General features: G+C 38.9%; 1 protein-coding gene across 1 annotated transcript in view; it reads left to right on the top strand.

Annotated features, from left to right (window-relative positions):
- Positions 1-15,458, top strand: part of LOC121318702 (rho GTPase-activating protein 6-like) — a 42,938-nt gene extending 27,480 nt beyond the window's left edge. Inside the window, exons 9-12 of the mRNA XM_041255656.1 lie at positions 2,781-2,957; positions 4,441-4,538; positions 13,050-13,276; positions 14,156-15,458. Coding sequence (XP_041111590.1) covers positions 2,781-2,957; positions 4,441-4,538; positions 13,050-13,276; positions 14,156-14,640 — 987 coding nt within the window. The 3' untranslated portion in view covers positions 14,641-15,458. The remainder of the gene's footprint in view (positions 1-2,780; positions 2,958-4,440; positions 4,539-13,049; positions 13,277-14,155) is intronic.
- Positions 15,459-19,336: the final 3,878 nt, after the last annotated feature.

The raw sequence follows: 19,336 nt of genomic DNA on the forward strand, positions 1-19,336 counted from the left end.
AAGGAGCTGACATAGTTAAACCAAAACAATATTTTAAGTGCAGTACAGAAACCTGGACTAGAGAACAACATTGCAAATTAAGTGGAGATAGACAGAGAGAAGACACTTCTTCACACAAGGATTGGTGAGGGTATGGAACGGGCTACCTAATCAGATCCAACTATGAAAGTGCTCAAAGTAGTGTCTGCAAAGAGCCACTTAGTATGTGTATGAAAATTATTAAAATTAATGTAGTCTTCTAACTTAGATTCACTTTGTAGATGATTTTCTGTTTCAGTCATTCCATCATCCTTTTAAAACTAAGCACTGCTGCTGCATCAGTGAAGCTCTGAAACATGTCTTCTTTCTCAGTATAGCTTGTACACCAGAGTGTAACCATTATCTTTCTCCCTGTAATGAATGCTCTGACACTAGTGGATGCAAGAAAGATACATTGAGTTATTGACTTAATCTTCTGTATTGTACTCAGCTGTATTCTTTGATTTTCTTTGTAACCATTTACTATTACCATTACCATTAAAAGACAAAAATAACATAAAAACATGTAGAGCAAACTTGATATTTCGGATATTTTCGATATCCATTGGTGCATATGTGTGTGTGTATAGATACACACACACACACACACACACACAGTGCTCTGTGATGGACTGGCGTCCCGCCTTGTGCCTTGCGTCTGCCGGGTTAGGCTCCGGCTCATCGTGACCCTGTAAAGGTTTAAGCGGTTAATGACAATGGATATACAGTGCTTTGCAGAAGTATTCACCCCCCTGCAAAGTTTTCACAATTTGTTGGCACCTGAGCGTAGTCCACGACACTTTCATATTAGACTTTACATGTAGAATCTACTCAAACTACTCCACATTGATAAAGTTAAAAAATGCATATTGAATATAAATAATTAAGAATTATATAAGTATTCAACCCCTTTGTTATTGCAGCCCTAAATCAGCTTACATGCAAATGATTTGTTTGAAAGGTTACAAAGTTAGTGAAATAGTTTCAGCCTGTGTGTACTGTGTATAAGACTTTCAAACTGCAACTCACATAGTGATCCAACAAAGCAACCATGAAGACCAAGGAACTTTTTGAAACAAGTCAGGGATAAAGTGGTAGAGAGAGACACAGCAGGAGAAGGGTACAAGAAAATTTCAAAGGCGCTGATTATCCCTCTCCGCACAGTGAAGTCCATATTTAAGAAGTGGAAGATGCATCATACCACCAAGACAATACCCAGATCAGGTCGCCATCCCAAACTGAGCACCCAGGCAAGCAGGAAACTGGTTCGGGATGTCACTCTGAAGCAAACAATGGCAAAGTTCTGTATCTGAGATGGGAGTCAGTGTTCACACATCAACAGTAAGCCAGTTCCTACACAAAGCTGGCCTGTATGGAAGGGTGGCAAGAAAGAAGCCATTACTCAAAAAGCCTCATCTTAAAGCATGTATGGAGTTTGCAAAAAAGCATGTAGGTGATACTGCAAACATGTGGAAAAAGTTTTTGTGGTCAGACGAGATAAAAATTGAACTTTTCTGTCTAAATTCCAAGCGTTATGTCTGGCGAAAGTCCAAAACTGCACATCACCCAGTCAACACCATCCCAACTGTCAAGCATGGTGGTGGCAGCATCATGTTATGGGGATGCTTCTTTTCAGCAGGGACTGGGAAGCTTGTCATGATAGAGGGGAGAATGGAGTCCTGAGTCCTGTTTGAGTCAGCTAAGACTGAAATTGAGGAGGAAATTCACATTTCAGCAGGACAATGATCTGAATCACAAAGCCAAAGCCACACTAGAGTGGTTGAACAGAATTAATGTTCCTGAGTGGCCCAGTCAAAGTTCTGACTTGAATCCAGTTGAAAACACAGTGTAACAAATTTTTTTTTTTTGTTCCTGGGTAGTAAGTGTTATTTCCTAATTGCTTATGCCTCAAAAGTATAGAAAATGGCTATTATTCCCCACAAACTTTGCTTTTATGACCAGGACAGGTAAATTTCAAAATATCACTATTTCCAATGAGAAAACGGGAGCTTTTGTGTCTTTTCGTTCACAAAAAGTCAGAAAAAAACAACGTATGAATCCAAATTAACATGTATTTATACTAAATACAAAAATGACTACAAAAGATTTAGAAGTGAGTAGTTTTTCGAGATTTACGATTATACAGTATAATCGTAAATCTCGAAAAACTACTCACTTCTAAATCTTTTGTAGTCATTTTTGTATTTAGTATAAATACATGTTAATTTGGATTCATACGTTGTTTTTTTCTGACTTTATGTGAACGAAAAGACACACATTTGCCCGTGTTCTCATTGGAAATAGTGATATTTTGAAATATCACTGTCCTGGTCACAAAAGCAAAGTTTGTGGGGGATAATAGCCATTTTCTATACTTTTGAGGCATAAGCAATTAGGAAATAACACTTACTACCCAGGAACAAAAATTGTGTTACATAGTGAAATTTATGGTGAGACTTGAAGATTGCAGTCCATCGATGATCCCTTACAAACTTATCAGAACTGGAGCAATTTTCCTATGAAGAATGGGCAAAAATTTCACCGTGCAAAGCTAGTAGAGACCTATCCAAAAAGACTCATTGCAGTAATTGCTTCAAAAGGTGCTTCTACCAAGTACTGACTTAAGGGGCTGAATGTATAGGGGCTGAATAAATATATATTTAATTATGTACATTTTATACATTATATATAATGTGTTCTCAGTCATACAGGTAATAAACTTTTTGTATGTTATTAATTTCCAAGGAAATCTCATATTTCAGATTGCTGGTAATAAGATGACTGCAGCTAATTTGGCTACAATTTTTGGACCAAACCTCCTCCAGGGAGAGAAAGTGCCAGAAAAGGATTACAGTCTGAAGTCCTTGGGGGTGGAGGACAGCCCAGCCATCATTACAGTGGTCCAGAGACTTATAGAGAACTATGAATCGTTATTTACAGTAAGTAATATAGTCTATCTAGTGTCCATGGCAAGGCTGAGGCTGTGCACATGACACATACAAACATATTTGTTTGGTTTGGTTTCATTCAGGGGTTTTTGTGTTTGTTATTTTTGCAAAGAGTTATTAAGTCAGATGGCCTATCTGGGACATGCTACCTGCTGTGCTTGGTTGCGGAGAAAAGCATCTGGTGATTGGCCAGCTGTGGATCCCTAGCCAACAGATGGGCGTGTCCCGGTCGAGCATCTCGCGATTAAAGGGTGCTGCTGAACATACCTCTCGGCTGCTTAAGGGCCATGAGTCAAGGATCAAGACTGCCCACACAACCAAGACAACAAAGCATAAGAATCCAACTCCGTCGAGCTCCATGTGTTTAACAGGCATCGGAGCTCCAGAAGAAAGATGCCAGAGCATGATAATGAGCAATACATCACAATAAACTTGAAACTCCATGGAAGAGCATGATGAAGGTTCTGAATTTCTTTTACCATGGTACTACTTTAAGCCAGCAGACATCATCCTGAAATGGCAGCATAAAGGCGTTTTGGATGTATTAACATCTGGGATAATTGACTGATATCAGCAGAATTAAATAGCATTGTAAGTGACCACATGATCGAAATGAAGTCTGCTGGGAAAGCAAAACAGCAACAGCCAAAACTCTGATCTACAACTCCCAGAAGGGCAACTTTGCATGCACTTAGGTTATGCTTTTTTCTAACCAAGTTCAATTGAATAATACTAAACCACACTTAGTAGAGGCATGAGTTTTGTTGAAGAGATGTCATTATTACCATACCTAATGTTTGCCCTATGGTACATTTTGATTTAAAATAAATTTAAGTGCATCTTTTTTTTTTTTTTTTTTTTTTTTTTTACGCAAAGCGAAAGGCAAGGGGGATAAAATCGGAAATCTGTCTCTAGTCATGTCTGTATATAGGACAATACGTTAATAACATGGTCTCTGCTAAATACATTATTATTATGTAATAATAATAATAATAATAATAATAATAATAATAATAATAATAATAATAATCATTGCAAGAAGGGATGCAGTGAAGTTTAAAAAGATGAATCAAATAATACAAAAAATCCAAAGGCTGGAGTTTAAGTAAAAGCAATAATAAATCAATTAATTTGCTCAAGTGCGTAACAGATCTTAGGTTTTTTTTTTTTTTTTTTTTTTTTTTTTTTTACCTTTAAGCTTCCTGACGTTACTTTATTTCCTCAAATGCTGTAGCATTAAAACTACCATTAGTTATTTTATACATTGACCGCTGAGCTGTTAAATCTACACATTTACAGATTTCATACATGAATTTTAACATCTATATATGCTATAAGGTTATACAGCTAGTAGATGCACCTTTTTTTTAGACAGGGGGTTTCTAGTTCATCCTGTTTTATTTGTTTTTGGGGTAGTTTTAAGATACCAAATTATTAAACTATATGAAGACTACTTTTGTTGTATTTTTCAAAGGTGTCACCTGAACTACAGCAAGAGGTACTAATGAGCCTTCTTCAGAGCGAACCAGATGTCATAGACTATCTCTTGAGACGGAAACTAAGGAAGCTCTCGTAAGTTACACCTTAAAGCTCTGATAATTTTGCACAGGCAGGAATCATGGACTATACAGATTAAGGCTGTGCTGCAGTCTAATGGAACCAAATTGTGCCTTTCATCCACAAAATGCCTAAACTGCCCTTCTTTAAGACATTTAGATTACTGAAATATGAAATATATCTTAAATTAATTTATAGTAAATATGTATAAGTATGAAAGTTTTGTTTTTTAAAATCCTAAGAGGACATTTCACATGTCTGTTACTTTTACATTTATTTATGTTTTAATTTGCTTTGATAATCCTTGCACTGTTGTCATGTCATCGTAGATACAAATGGTCTTAACCCTAAATTGTTATCTCACATTGTATTCTAGTAGTATTTGCACTTACTGTAAACTACACTGTAACCTTGTAATACCTGTAAGTTGCCTTGAATAAAGGGTTCATAACAATAACAATAATAATATCTCACTTGCATCCAGCACCCCAGTTTTCTTTACTGTGCATAACAAACTGCAGTATTAAACTCTGATGGAAATCTCTGGTGCACCAATAAAGATCCCCTGAAAAAACTGTTTTTTTCAGAGCAGATTGTGGTCTGTCCAGCTCCACAAGAAAGCATCCAGTTTAACAAGAAATACAAGCACTGATATATCACTATTGTAAAATGTTTTAAAATAGCACTTCCTTATATATTGTGTAATTGTAAGTGTGCAAGTATATTTATTTATTTTTTATTTTATTAGATTGTAGTTTTTGTTTGTTCCTAGCATTTATGCTAAAAAAAAGTGTTTCAATGTATTATTAAACTACATTGTGATTTTATGTAGCCTACACCTTATTCTAGAAAATATTTATCTTATTTCTTCAAGTGGTTTATTGTGTAAATAAATGTATTTTGAAATAAAATTACTATTAGTCTGGGGGCCCTGGCCAGATTTTTTTTTGCTACATAGCACCCCATGTACAGAAAGCAAAAACTATGTTATTTTGATAGAACTTCCTTTAAGTGCTTTTCTAGGGTGGAGTGGTGTTGTAAAGTGGTAGCAAGGTATGCCAATGCAATATTTTTGTACCCATGTTAAAATAACATTTTGTGCTGGTAAAAAGGCCACAAAAATGTACTTAAGTTGTTAAGACAAGTTTGAAAGTAAAACTTTAACAATTTTATTTCAGACAAAAACACATTTTAGTCATGCAAAGGTTTCTTTGACACAATTAATAATGTATCTTAAAAAGACAAAAACTAATTCTAGTCTTAAAGGTTTGTTTGACAAAAATGATTAGCAAGGCTCACTATTTAAAACATGTTAATGCACAGATTATTCTGATGACAGTATATATGTATGTCTATCCTTTTTCAATATATTTACCATATGCTCCAAGTCTACGTTTGAATCCTCTGTAGTGTCAGACTCATCTGGATCCACACTGGCAATTTTAAGAGGATTATAAATCCTCACCACCAGTACACAAGCAAGCCTGTGTGCATGCCATGCTCTGTCTGGAACAACTGCAGTTACGCTCACACATGGCTTTTTTACTCCCACATGTAATGAGTTCCAGGGGTCCTTCAAGGGTCAGGTGGATGTGTCATTAGTGTTGGAGAAATTCCATTTCCAATTTGGCAGAGGATGTCAGGCTGAGCACCAGGGCATGGTTGCAGATAAAAGTCTGGCAATTTACGTGCTTGGTATCATAATTCGTATCAGAAAATCAAACTTGGTAAGGCTTCTAAATCTGTGTGGATTCTTCCTGATAAGCTGCCATGGCTTTAGTTTGCCAACCCTTGCAAGACTGCTGGTTGAATCACACCCAGTCACTCTGTGTACTGCTGACAACATTCTGAATAGTTGTTGGCAAAGTTCAGCTACTATAGTGTGAGTTAATATAAACCTGGCTTTATCGTTCAAACTAGTACAAAACCAAAGCTCTTGAATTGCTTCCAACTTGTGAATAAAATGTACACAGAGAACTGCAACGTCAGTGTCTGGAGACCACACCACTACACAAGGGAATTTGTGTGAAGCATGTGCAACATGAAGTAGAAGCAGAGTATCTGCTTTGTGCAATGAGAATAGATCTTCTCTGTCTACACCTCCACCTGAAATGTGAGCAATGAGGCCGTCCTTGAATCCACCTGCAATAACCATTTTCTGATATAGGCCAAGTAAAGTTTCTGCCCTATCACACTATTATTCTGTTAGGAATTTTACCAGATATTCTTTATTTTTGGGATTTCCAATTAACTTACTCCACTGCGTTGGGATGGGTGTTTTGGAACCATGGATTTTGACTTCATTGCTTTGTGAGGATTGTCTTCATGCATGTTCAAAAGCTTTAACTTAATCTTTTATATCATATTGATTAGACATATCTACTCTTCTACTCTGTAGAGGCTGGCATACTTTTCTGAAGACCAACTCAGCAAGTTCTCCAAAGCTAGTTGCACCTCCTTGACCGACCATTTGTATAACAGCCATGTCATCCTCTGTGCTTAGAGATGAAAATGTCTTGATGTTGATCTTGTGCAATGGTTCAAAGAATCCTGTGGTATTTGAATTTAGTCTGTCTTCCACAACCTGTTTCAGGTGCAGGTGTAACAATGTCAGTTGCAATGCTGGCAAGTGTTATCAAGTCAGCATTAAAATTAAATAGGTTTGTCATGTAAATAAGATGGCATTAACCATCTTATTTGCATCTCCTTCATCTGTCTGAATCTACCATATGACACATTAACTTCATGGAAGTTGTGATGGCTGAGCGCTCATCATCAGTGATGCACCATCTTGCCAAAGCTCCTGGATTTAAAGTTAAACTCACTACCCCCTCTTATTTTACTATCACAGTTTATTGTTTGTTCAAGTGCCATCTCTGTCCAGACATTGCTGAATTTATTTCTAGACAGAGCCACAGCACGATTTCCTTGCACAAACTGTTCACTTCAGGGGCATAATCTGGCAGAAGCTTCGTATCACTGATGTACAGAGATACCCAGCGGGCATAGGCATCTCTACAACCTCCGCACGATGCAGGTCCCAGATGCTTTCACGTTCTGCTCTAATGAACCGCATTAAATAAATATTGTGTAAGCATTTCATAAGTTATACATACAGACAAAAAAACGAGCAGAAAACATATTTAGTATAGTCAATATAGGATAACAACAATGTATAATTATACACATTAAAAGTAGTCATTATTTTGACTTTCATGAAATTAGTGATGGCAATTTTACATGATTTAGAAAAGCATCCATATATCTCAAAGTTACCACTGCATAATACTACCTCCACCTCCCCCCTAAAATTACTCCTGGGGATCCATTCCTTCTTAAAAATGTGTTAAACCTTTTCTATAGGGGGTGCTACAAATTTCAAATTAAGGAGGGGTTTTCCATTTGGGCCCCCAGACTATATTTGGGGTTTATAAAATCATATGCATGCACAAATCATGTCTTTTTTCAAGAAACTAATAATGACAATTATTTTCAATATGTAAACTATAGAGATTGAATTTTTGCGTGGTACAGTTTAAGATATTTTGCAATGTTTTGGTTTGGCTTTCATCCACTACTTCTTGTAAGTTAACACCACCTGTTCACCATCTGTCCTCAATGAATAAAGTTACATGTGGCCACTTAACTTGTAACCATCTGGTCTTTATAAATCACAAAATAACTTAAAGGAGTGCATGTTCTGGTTAAAAAAATTAGCATACATTTATTGGATTATAGCTAGGCTTGCTACTATTCCCCCCCCCCCCAAAATCACCGATTAATACCAACGTTTATTTTTTAAATAATTTACCGTTTTTAGTTTTCAACCTTTATTTTTCAATTCAAGCAGAGGATGGGTGAAATCGACCTTTATGCTTAATAAAACCCCAAAACAATAAAACAGATTTTATGCCATTGAGAAACGTCTCATTTAACGAAACCCCTGTATCATGTTCAACATGCAACAAAACTACGGTTATCAACATTCTAATCAAAATAACATTTTGTCACAGCTAAGCTATACCTTGTAAAGCTACAGTCTCAAACAAACTGTAGAAAACGCACCATATAAAGTGTATTACAGACTTTTATAGCATACATTTATAAGTAAAAATAATATGCACATAACAAAACACTACATAGGTAAATAGAACTAACTTGCACTTATTATTCCGAGCTCTGGCCCTCTCCTACTTAACCACAGCTGGGCTCACTGGAGGCAAGGCAGACTAGTCTGCTTCGTTCTGCAGTGGAGACTTCAGCCCTCGATCAGGGTATTGTGCACAATACTCAATTGTTTTCCTCTTGAGCCCCATTTTCAAATCAAACTAGTAATTTCCACCATATATACCTATAACAGCAAAAGATTACCTACACCTTAACACGCTAATTACAAAGTAGTTGCTTTGTATGACAGGCGCTGTAGCTGGCAAATGAAAGTGCACAGTCGGTCTTGATAATTTTACAGTCATTTAAAACAAATGAGAGCATTCTAACACTGCTTCATCCAATGAGATGTCAGAACAAGATGAAATGACTGACGGTAAAACTACACTATTAAGGAACCCATTGAGTTGACTGACAGCGACCCATAGCCATTCAGAGCGGAACGAAAGATGGGACAGGCAGCAAGTATAAAAACTACACCGACTAGAGATTTCTTAAATTATTATTTTTGGTAAGGAAAGAAAATAGCGAGTGGTTTATCTAACGTTTATCCTATATAAATTTGTTTCAGTCAAACTCAAATTTTTGGGGAATTCAATGTTTAACGAACTTTGCCGATTAAAATCGAAAAATAGCAAGCCTAATTATAGCCAGATCAATTGGAAATGTCTATATGAGTGAATATTTGTGCAAAATGAAGCCAGTCATTGTGTTCACCATGTGGAGTGCAATAAGGCAACATTGTAAAAGAGAAAGGCCAAGGTGACATTTCTGGTACAGGTATATTTTTGGCCAAAAAGCAACTCTACAATTACCTCAAGCAATTCAAATTATCCTTCTGATGGACATAACTGTTTTTTAGGCATAACTCACATTAACATAGGTAGGTTTTCCATGCAGTTTAAAAACTTACCGTAACCCTGGTTCCCTGAAAGAGAAGACGACTACCAATGACATTATGTATTGGATATGCCTGCCATTGGGTAGGTATCGCTGAGCTCTCTATACCAGAGCTGCCAGTAGGCCCCTTCCCGGGATGATGCACTCGGTCCCGCCCACAGAGGAAATAAAACAGTCATCTAAAAGGAAGCCATTTCTGGTTTTCCATCAAACCCGTGAGGGCGACTGATGCGACCTCGCAGTTAGTGGTTGTCTTCTCTCTCAGGTAACAAGAGTTACAGTAAGTAACCCAACATTACACATGGGATAACTTTTACCAGAGCAGTCGTGAGGGAGAAGGAACAGCAGCATATGAGGGACGCACAAGCACTGCCTAACTTAGAGGTTAGCGGTGAGAACTTACACCCTCAAGGACCCTTGTGCCTATAGAAGGCAAGGCAGGGTCTACCCCATTAAGACGGTAGAACCTGGAGAAGGTATGCGGCGTAGCCAAGCTAGCTGCAGTACAAATATCAGACATTGAGGCACATCCGAAGAGGGCCCCAGATGTAGCCAACCCTACCAGGTGGGGGCAAGCCAGCACCATTATACGCAGTTGAGACTGTATCCACAATTCAATGTGACAGACGCTGCTTAGAGAGGGGCTGTCCTAGGGTCTGTGTCCCATGACAGACAAAGAGCTGGTCAGATTGACACAGAGCACTTGTCCTGTGCACATAGCATCTCAATGCCTGCACTGGGCAGAGGAAATTCAATCTATCATCCTCTGTTGAAGCAAACGGAGGTGGATGGAAAGACTCCATTTCCACAGACTGATTAACATGGAAGGCTGTGATCACCTTGGGGAGGAAAGCAGGGTTGGTGCGCAGAGACACCCTGCTGCCATCCTCCCAAATACGCATGCAGGAGCTGTGCACAGACAGTGGCTGCAGCTCACTGACCTGCTTAGCGGAGGTGATAGCCAAGAGGAAGGCTGTCTTCAGACAGGTACTTCAGCTCTATGGAGTGTATGGGTTAAAACGGGGCCTTCATGAGTGCCTCCAGTCAACATTAGGGCTCCATTCGGGGAGAACAGTCCTTCAAGGAGGGTGTAATCATCGAGAGGGTAGCCAAAAAATGTGCGCCCGATCCATCTCCTCTCCCAGGGCTGGCCATGCAACAGCTGGCACAGGGTCAAAAACCAGACTCTCCTGGTCCACTAGGAGAACTGATGCTTTCAAACCTGACTTTTTTGAGAAAGGCTGGGAACAGCTGTACAGGGTGGTCTACAACGAGTGGAACGCCTAAGTGGTGGAGGTAGTGCCATAGGGAGCAATGTGTCGTCTCTGCCGAAGCGAAGAGCTCGAAGCCAGGTTCTTCCTCAGCAGGGGTCTCACCCACCTGCATGTCAGAAGAGAAGGAAGCCCCCTCCCCAGAGGCCGCTATGGAGAGAATGCCCTCTTCCCATCCACCCTGAACACCCCTGGGGGAGAGGGTATGGGATTTGGGGCTGCAACTGGGCCTGGGCAGTCGGCATCTGTTTAGTCAAGAGTTCTAGGACCTGGGCAATCTGGGCCTTGAGGTCCATAATGTCCCTTGTCTGCTTGAAATGCTTCACCCTTCTCGTTTGTGGAGATAGGGAGCAACTGCGGGCGGCCTGTGCATCGGGGATGTCTAACAGAGGGTCCTGGGACATGTCATGGAGGAGGGGCTCTGGGGCTCCAAGAGCAGCCAATGGTCTATCCATAGAGGACACAGAGCTCACCCTCGTGGCCCTCTCCAAACGAGCCTCTTTCACCCAGGACTGGAAAGCCTCACAGATGCTACAAGCCACATGTTGAATGCCCAAGCTCTGGGCTCAAAGGGTATGCTTGTACTCTTGCGGGATATTGGCATTGCAGGCCGTGCAGGGGTGGAACCCTGACTTTCCTGACATAGGCCTAGTGTTGTGAATGGGCCATGCTCTAAACACCACTTGCACTGCACTCAAACACTGGCTAAGTGCGGACGTCGTGGGCTCACCCACCAGCGCTGTAGCAGAGGGTACCTAACACCGCACCGTGCATCAAGTACCATGCAGCACTGCATGCCCATGCATTAGTGTAGTACCAAGCACCGTGCACTATGTACACCGCCTAACCCTGTGGAGGAGAGCACGGCCGGAAGAGTCACTCAACAGCAGGGATACAGCAAGGCCTAGCCCTGTGGAGGAACTGTGTACTCTCAGAAAGAATAGACAACCACTTGTGGATGTCTGCACTCAGTCGCTCACACACGACAGACAGATACAAAGAGCGGCCTACCACACAAGCGAGGAGGCCGCTGAAAGACAGAAAGGCAAAAAGGCTTGGTCATTTTCAAAGTTGTTTATTCCGGGAAAGTGGTGAGCTAGCTTTCAGCACGAACGCAAGGAAAATACAAACTCGATAAGCTCTTTCCTAGCAACAAGCTCAGCTCGACACAGAGGTCTTACCGTACCGTTTTAAGGAAAAAGAGAAATGGCTTCCTTTGGATGATAGTTTTATCCCCTCGGTGGGCGGGGATCGAGTGCATCGTCCCAGGAAGGGGCCTACTGGTATAGAGAGCTCAGCAAAACCTACCCAATGTGGTGGTTGTCTTCGAATTGAAAGGGAACTCCAGATTCCCTCGCTATTGTTCAGAGAATGAGATGTAGCACACACATCACAAACATTCCTCACACTCGAAGATGTGCATGGCCAAAACATAACGAGACCTAAAAGGGAGGGTACATCACCTGCTAACACTACAAAGCTGCACAAATTGACCAAAAACTAAGGGCACCGGTATTGTTGCGTCTCCTGGATATGCAGTAACTTGATTATGCTCTTTCAGGAATATGAACTGATATTCATACAAGTTTAAAGCTGGCAAAGTAGCGCACTGACTACATGCGTGTACTACAACCATAACTCCTCCACAGCATAAAATCAGTAATATAACTATAACACAAACTGTGTTTTAGTGATTTTAATTTAGCTTTTAGATTATATCAGGGGTTAATTTGTATACAAAAAGGTACCGGATCTTATTAAGGAAGAGGGATAGCATATTTGTTTATACATCTAATGCCCTGACAATGAGCTACAGCAGCTCCCATCTATGCTTCAAGTTCTCCTTGAAGTTCTACAAACAATATAGCAGTATCAAAGAACATAGCTAAGTATTGAGATGTCCTCACCTCTCATTAATTTTTAATTGTAACTGAACAGGCTATTTGGCCAGACCATAGAAATGTGCCGTTACTGCATAGTGTGATGTTGTACCAGGAAGATGTGTAGTCTTCCATTTGCTGCAGTACAGTTCTTGAAAAATCAGCATATCCCCAATTAAATAATGTTAGTGATAACATTGAGAACAACATGAAAGAAATGTTAAGCTTGTTGACCATGCCTTGAAATGAATACCCCAGTATACTAAGGACAATATAATTAAATATATTGTTGACACCTTCTTTTTCAGAACTGTCTCTGAGATGACCAACGCAACTTCATCCACTGATGGACGTTATTTCTCCGAATCCTCCTACGACTCAAGCAGTCTCTCGAGTGGAGATATGTCTAGCTTGGACTCATCTTCTTATTTCTCCGAGCAACAGCCCAGAGGAAACCTTGAAGGCGGCAGCCTGAGTGCAGAAATATTCTTTAGCTTACTAAGACCTTTGGATCTGTTAAATCAGCAAAGAAAACGTAAGTTGTTAGAATTGCCACTGTAATTCCAATTCAAAAGGATATTACTGCACTGCGATCTACATCCAAGGATTAGTTTTACCTCCATGGCAGTTCCACCTCAATCATAGAGTTTACATGACCATGAAACTTTGCTAAAGTTTAATGGCAGCGTTACGATTTCCATAGGATATAAAAAGTCAGTCGGACAATAAGGAGTGACATGAAAGCTTGGGCCAAAGGGTGGTCACATATTTAGAAGTCTGACATGGCACTAAAGTCACATGAAAGATCTATGTAAACCTGGGTCTGCTATCAAAGTGCATTAAATAAAACATTGTACAAGTTGTTTTACTTATGAGATTTAGCGTGGATTCTGGGATTTTAATTAAATTCACTGTGTAAATGAATACATCCTTATATGAGTATTGACTGCCATCTTGTGGCCATCAGGAAACAGTGCATTGTAGTACATACACTGTCTCTAGTAGTCAAGTGTCAAAACCAGTTAATGATAAATATACTTCAATTTACTTCTTGCACTGTAAAATCACTCCTCATTTCACATTTTTACATTATATAACAGTTGCTATGCAGAGTAAATCCTCACAGTAGATAGGACCTCATCCTTAGGATAGATTCCTCTAATGTACTGTACAGTTGCTCAGTGAGAAAATCAGCTCTGCCAAAATCTGACAAACTGTGTGGCTGGAAATTGATTCTAGCTAATTGAACTGCAGATTTAAAAAATGCAAGTAAATGGTGACAGGCGGTATCTGTCTTCCATACTACAATTTGACCCTGATTTTATAAGGTTTTTTGTATGCATATTTTAAATATTGCAACAAAAACAAACAAAAAACCTTTCATTCAATGTTTTTCAAATGATTTATCTTTCAGATTCTTCTGAAGACACACATGGAAGACTAAGACAAAATACAACCTCTAAATCTCATCATAACCTAACATCCATGGGTCTATTGTCTTACACAAATGCAGCCGAGGAAAAGGTGCCTTGCAAATTTGTAGCTGGTCCTGCGATTCTCCCTCTGGCCAAGCATGAGGGATACCCAAGTCCACAACAGAAGGATCAAACTCAACTCATGGACAACAAATCAGAACATTTCTTTCAAGACGATGCTCCTGTGCTTGATCTTCACCAGACACTTTGTTTTAGCCCATCCTCTTCCACTACAGTTGGTGGTGAAATGCAAGCCAGTTCCAGTAGTACAAATGCTAACCCCTCTACACAAATTAATCAGCAAAGAGAGGCTGTAGACAGAATTTGGGTGAAAAGAGACTTGGGTACAGCGACCGAGCAACCAAAGAGCCCTAATTTGGGTGATTTTCTTACTGGAGATTCTGAACGTGAAACTCTTGTATGAACTCGTTTTCAGGTCATAGCTGTAGGATGTGTAAATATTCAGAAAACAGTTTGGTCTATTTTAAAACCACGGACAGGCCGATTGAAATGGAACATTCCCCGTCATTATAATATCTGGTCAGCAAAGTTTCAGTCATAGGTGAAATCGATAAATTGCAACAATATTTAAGTTAACTTTAGCCTGAATAATCAAGGGGCCCATGGAGTACCAGGAGAACTGAACCCACATCATGGTAATTCCAAATCCAATCTGGTACATTGGTCCTCAATGTGGCCGACTGTGTGGATCTCATTGAAATTGTCAGTATTGTTTCTCTGCATGTTCCAAGAACATGTACTTTCTTTGCTTGACTGCTTTGACTAACCTATAGCTCAGAGTGGTCACATATATGTAATATTGAGGCTATTAATCTACACCTTGCTAGATATCACCACAATATGTTAATACTATGATTTCCAATATAAAGTTAAAGTTCACATTTTCAGATGTTGTGCACATTTTCAGTATGTGAGTCAATGGGCACCGCCCTAAAGTTAAATATCATTAAAATGCTTACGATTACCACAAAATATTAAATGATGCTGGAGATTTGCTTTTTTCATGTCTGAGTTTCATACCTGGATTGACATTTTTGCAAAACAATGGGACCTCAAAGCATTAACAAAGGTACAATATTTAAAAATACACAAACTACAAAATAGACAAGCCTATGGTAAAACATTGACACATCACGTGTTAAAACGCGTTTTTTTTGTATTATTATTCTCATTAACTAAACGGTTTTAAAGTTTTTATTTATTTATTAGCAATGATAGTATCATTTGCATTTATATTTGCAGATGTTACACATTTGTATCACTGTAGCTGCCGGTGTGCATTGCCAGTAATTCAGATTGTGTCCTCCCACATTTCAACAGTATCACTACTGTCTTAATTATCCTAACTTTTTTGTATTTCTGATTTAGAAATAATAATAAAAAAATGGTTTCCTATGTGAGACAATTTCTGCAAATGTCTGTGCAGAATTGTAGAATTCTGTAATAATTTCTGTGATCACAGAATTGGAGAATCCTGGCAGGGTTAGTTTTTAAACCTGTTCGTTTATGATTAAAAAAATAGTGTAGTGTTGGATGTAAAGAAAACGTTCTTGTTATGTGCTGTTTCATACATGCTAACATTCTGACAATTAAATATAGTTAAATATTGAACACTTGATTAGTTTTTTTTTTGGATATTTAGAAATAAGGGTTAAAATTAACGTTTGGGGAGGGGGGCCCACAATAAGGTCCTGCAGTGAGGCCATCTTCCTCTGCCTCCTCCAGGATTTGTGTTGTTCACTCTGTCTGTATAGCTGCTGCAGCCTGGTTCCAACCAGGTCCAGTCTTTCCCTCTTGCTGGACTCTATATAAGGTGCAGCCTGCATGCTGTTTTGCGAGTGTGCCGAGAGTGACAGTAGCAAGAGCGAAGACTATTTGCAAGTTAAAAGGACTTATAAGCGCTAATTCATTCCTCTAAAACCAACAGCACTTATAAGAGCCAATCCAATTCAGCAATAAACAGCCTTTCTAGCGCCAAAGAAATCATTTGTTGTGGTGTCTCTTTCTCCCGCTGAACCCATGGCAAGCTGCCACCACATTATAAACGGCCCTGACTTACAAAGGGCTAAGCCAATTCAACCCGCTCTGTGAAATTTAGCCTATAGGTGAGTGTACACTGGTGTTCCGGGATCTTTCCGATAAGGTTTGGGACAGTCTGTACCAGAATGGTGCATTAAAACGATGCTTTCTTCATCAGTGAACTTCCACAAACATACCTCAGACACTATTTCCGAAATCTGTAACACAAAACAATTAGGTTTAACCAGTAGTCGCTACACATTGAAAAACGCAAACTACATAAAACATGCAGCCACCACTGTTAATTAATATATCAAACATTATCAAAACTTCATATAAAAAATATAGAAATCTGTTACACTTACTTTTTTATATACTAGGAGTTCTGCAATCTTTCCAGAATACATCCTCAGCGCGTTTATACTGAAAAAGAGTGACCGGAATCCGCCCTATTGTCCTTTCAGTCCAGAATTTCAACTCAACATTTGAGAGGGTGAGAGGACGGATTCCGGAATGTGTATAGCGTTTACACCATCAAAAAGTGACCAGAATGCATCCTCTTATCCTCTCAATCCGGAATATTTGTGCCAGTGTAAAACCTTATGTTCCACGTTACCACACCGCTGTTAAACTTACCCAAGCCCAAGAGAAACAACGGGTAGCTGTTCTTCTGAACTGGCTTCTTCCGTCTAATTCTTTTGCCATTGAGAAGATTGTGTAAGGCTTGTATGTTAATTGTAGACTTTATTGCGAGAGCTCACTGTATTAATTGTACTGAGTAAGAGAGGACAGTGCAGCTTTTTAGCTTGCTTAGTCTCACTCATTCTCACTCCCTGTATCCCCTAGATTAACCCCAATCTATATACGGGAACCCTAATTGTCCAAAAGCAGAAACTCAACATGTAATTTAAGGGCAAAGACACCCATTTCAAACACCAAGTACTACAATAACCAATACAAATTCCTTATTTTATGTCCCACAATTGTTCATTTAAAAAAAAAAAAAAAAAACACTTAATACTTAATACTCAATGTTGCTCTATTTTTGGGTACAAAGGATTGCGTTTGTCCAAGCACTTTCAAATTCAAGAACTCGAAAAAAGTGGCTTGACAACGTATTGACATTTTATAAAGTGTGATCTTTTGAAACTTACTGGATGACTCCACTTAAAAACAGTGCTGTCTGTGTATTCGCTTGTTGACGGTGTTTGATGGTCTCTAGAACAACGGTTCTCAAACTTTGTGCCGTGCCCCCTTCCTCTTGTCTGTGGTACATATACTGGTGAAAAAAAGAAAAGAAAAAATCCAGCATGCCTGCGGGTTCCGTTTGGCACTGCTGTTGTGTGTTTTTTGCATGAACCAGCCACTGATCCAAAAAGTTTACCGATTGTGACCATCCTTAACTACATAGTAAACAGACAAACACCACACATCGCCAGATGGCAGCGGACTTCATCCAAAAATATGCAAGCTTAAAATGCACCAGTCAGATGCACAGCGCGCCATATACAAACTTTGATATGCCTGGAGGTGTCAGCATAAAGATTGGTTTTAAGTTTATATACCGTATAACGGGAAATTTTGGCTGGTATTAAATTTGGTGGATTTATACTTTTTTTACAGCACGTTCACAAAAGTGTCAGTTTTGCATTTATACTTGTAATTCCAAAAACATTTAAATAGACGTTTACTTAATTACACATGTCTTAAAACAAGTCGCTCATTTACAGTAACTTGTTACAGCCTCTACAATGTAACTGCAGCAACTTGGAGAACAACAAAGGTGGCCTTATAAGTTACAGTATTTATCGTTCTTCTATGGAGCTTAAGTTTACTGGTTGTCAATTATGATAAGCATTTGCTGTCTCAGTTTTAAAATGATCACAACATAACACAGCGGAACGATCATGGTTCTACTACCGTAATTGTAGGGTAGCCAAGTGTGAAAACTTTAACAATAAAGCCAAATGACAATGTTTATTTGCTTCGAAATCATTTCAAAATAAAGTTAAAAGACTAGTAAGCACTGGCAAAATTAGCTCAGATTTTATACGGCGCAAAACCCTTTAACGTTTTTTTTTGTTTCTGGACTTTGCTATACCTCCACGATGACTGCAATAGTATCGACAGTAACAAACCATTTTGTTACAGGCTTTCAACAAGTCTGACAAACCATTTTGACGGTTACTTAATTAAACCATTCTTAAAAAAAAAAACACAGCAAACACTACACAAAAATGCTTAACATAAAAAGTCCTACGACAGTGTACACTGCCTCTGGGTTTCGGATCGCATCATCAATTCCACATTTTTTAAATCCATTAATGGAAATTTCTGGTCTGCTTTTAATGTTTTCAAGCAAATTGGCTTTGCCACTGCATTCTCATGTCCACTTTGATATCTGACACATTATTTCTCTCTTTAATCTGTTCTGAACACCAGTCTGACAGAGGGCAGGATCGCTGCGAGTACTGTATGCAACTCTCCGATTGGTGGAAGTATTTTTGGCGATCCAATCAAAATAGTCAATGGGCATCTGCCCGTTATATGGTATAAGCTAGGTTAAGATGTGCCCTGTAATTAAAAAAAAAAAAACAACACAAAAAAACAAACAAACAAACAAAAAAACCTAAACCTTCTCGCGCCACATAGATACAAATCGCTCAGTTTACACAAGGCTTGGAGAAACGTAAATTTATTAAAATATCCAGCAGTTTAGATGGCATACCTAAACAAATGTAAAAAGAAACATGCTATTTACACTAGTAAGTTGAATGATTTATGAAGACATTTATAAGTTTTAGGGGCATGCACTAGCCATTATTATTTTAATACAATTATTAAATATAGCAGAAAAAAGATGAGGTAATTTACTTAGCTATTTTTTGTTGCAGTGACAACTGTTCAGCGAGTTTTAAATCAGAAAAAAATAAATGAAGTGTTCATTCTTTTTTTTTCTTTAATCACACGCTTTGCTAAAAATATTAAATGCAGCCATGTTAGGGTTGAAGTGATTGTAGCTAACAATTATTTCATAAATCGTTGTGCACGTCCATTTGTTATATAGGTCTCAAATGTGG

This window comes from Polyodon spathula, chromosome 7 (genome assembly GCF_017654505.1).
Source record: "Polyodon spathula isolate WHYD16114869_AA chromosome 7, ASM1765450v1, whole genome shotgun sequence".
Lineage (NCBI taxonomy): Eukaryota > Metazoa > Chordata > Actinopteri > Acipenseriformes > Polyodontidae > Polyodon > Polyodon spathula.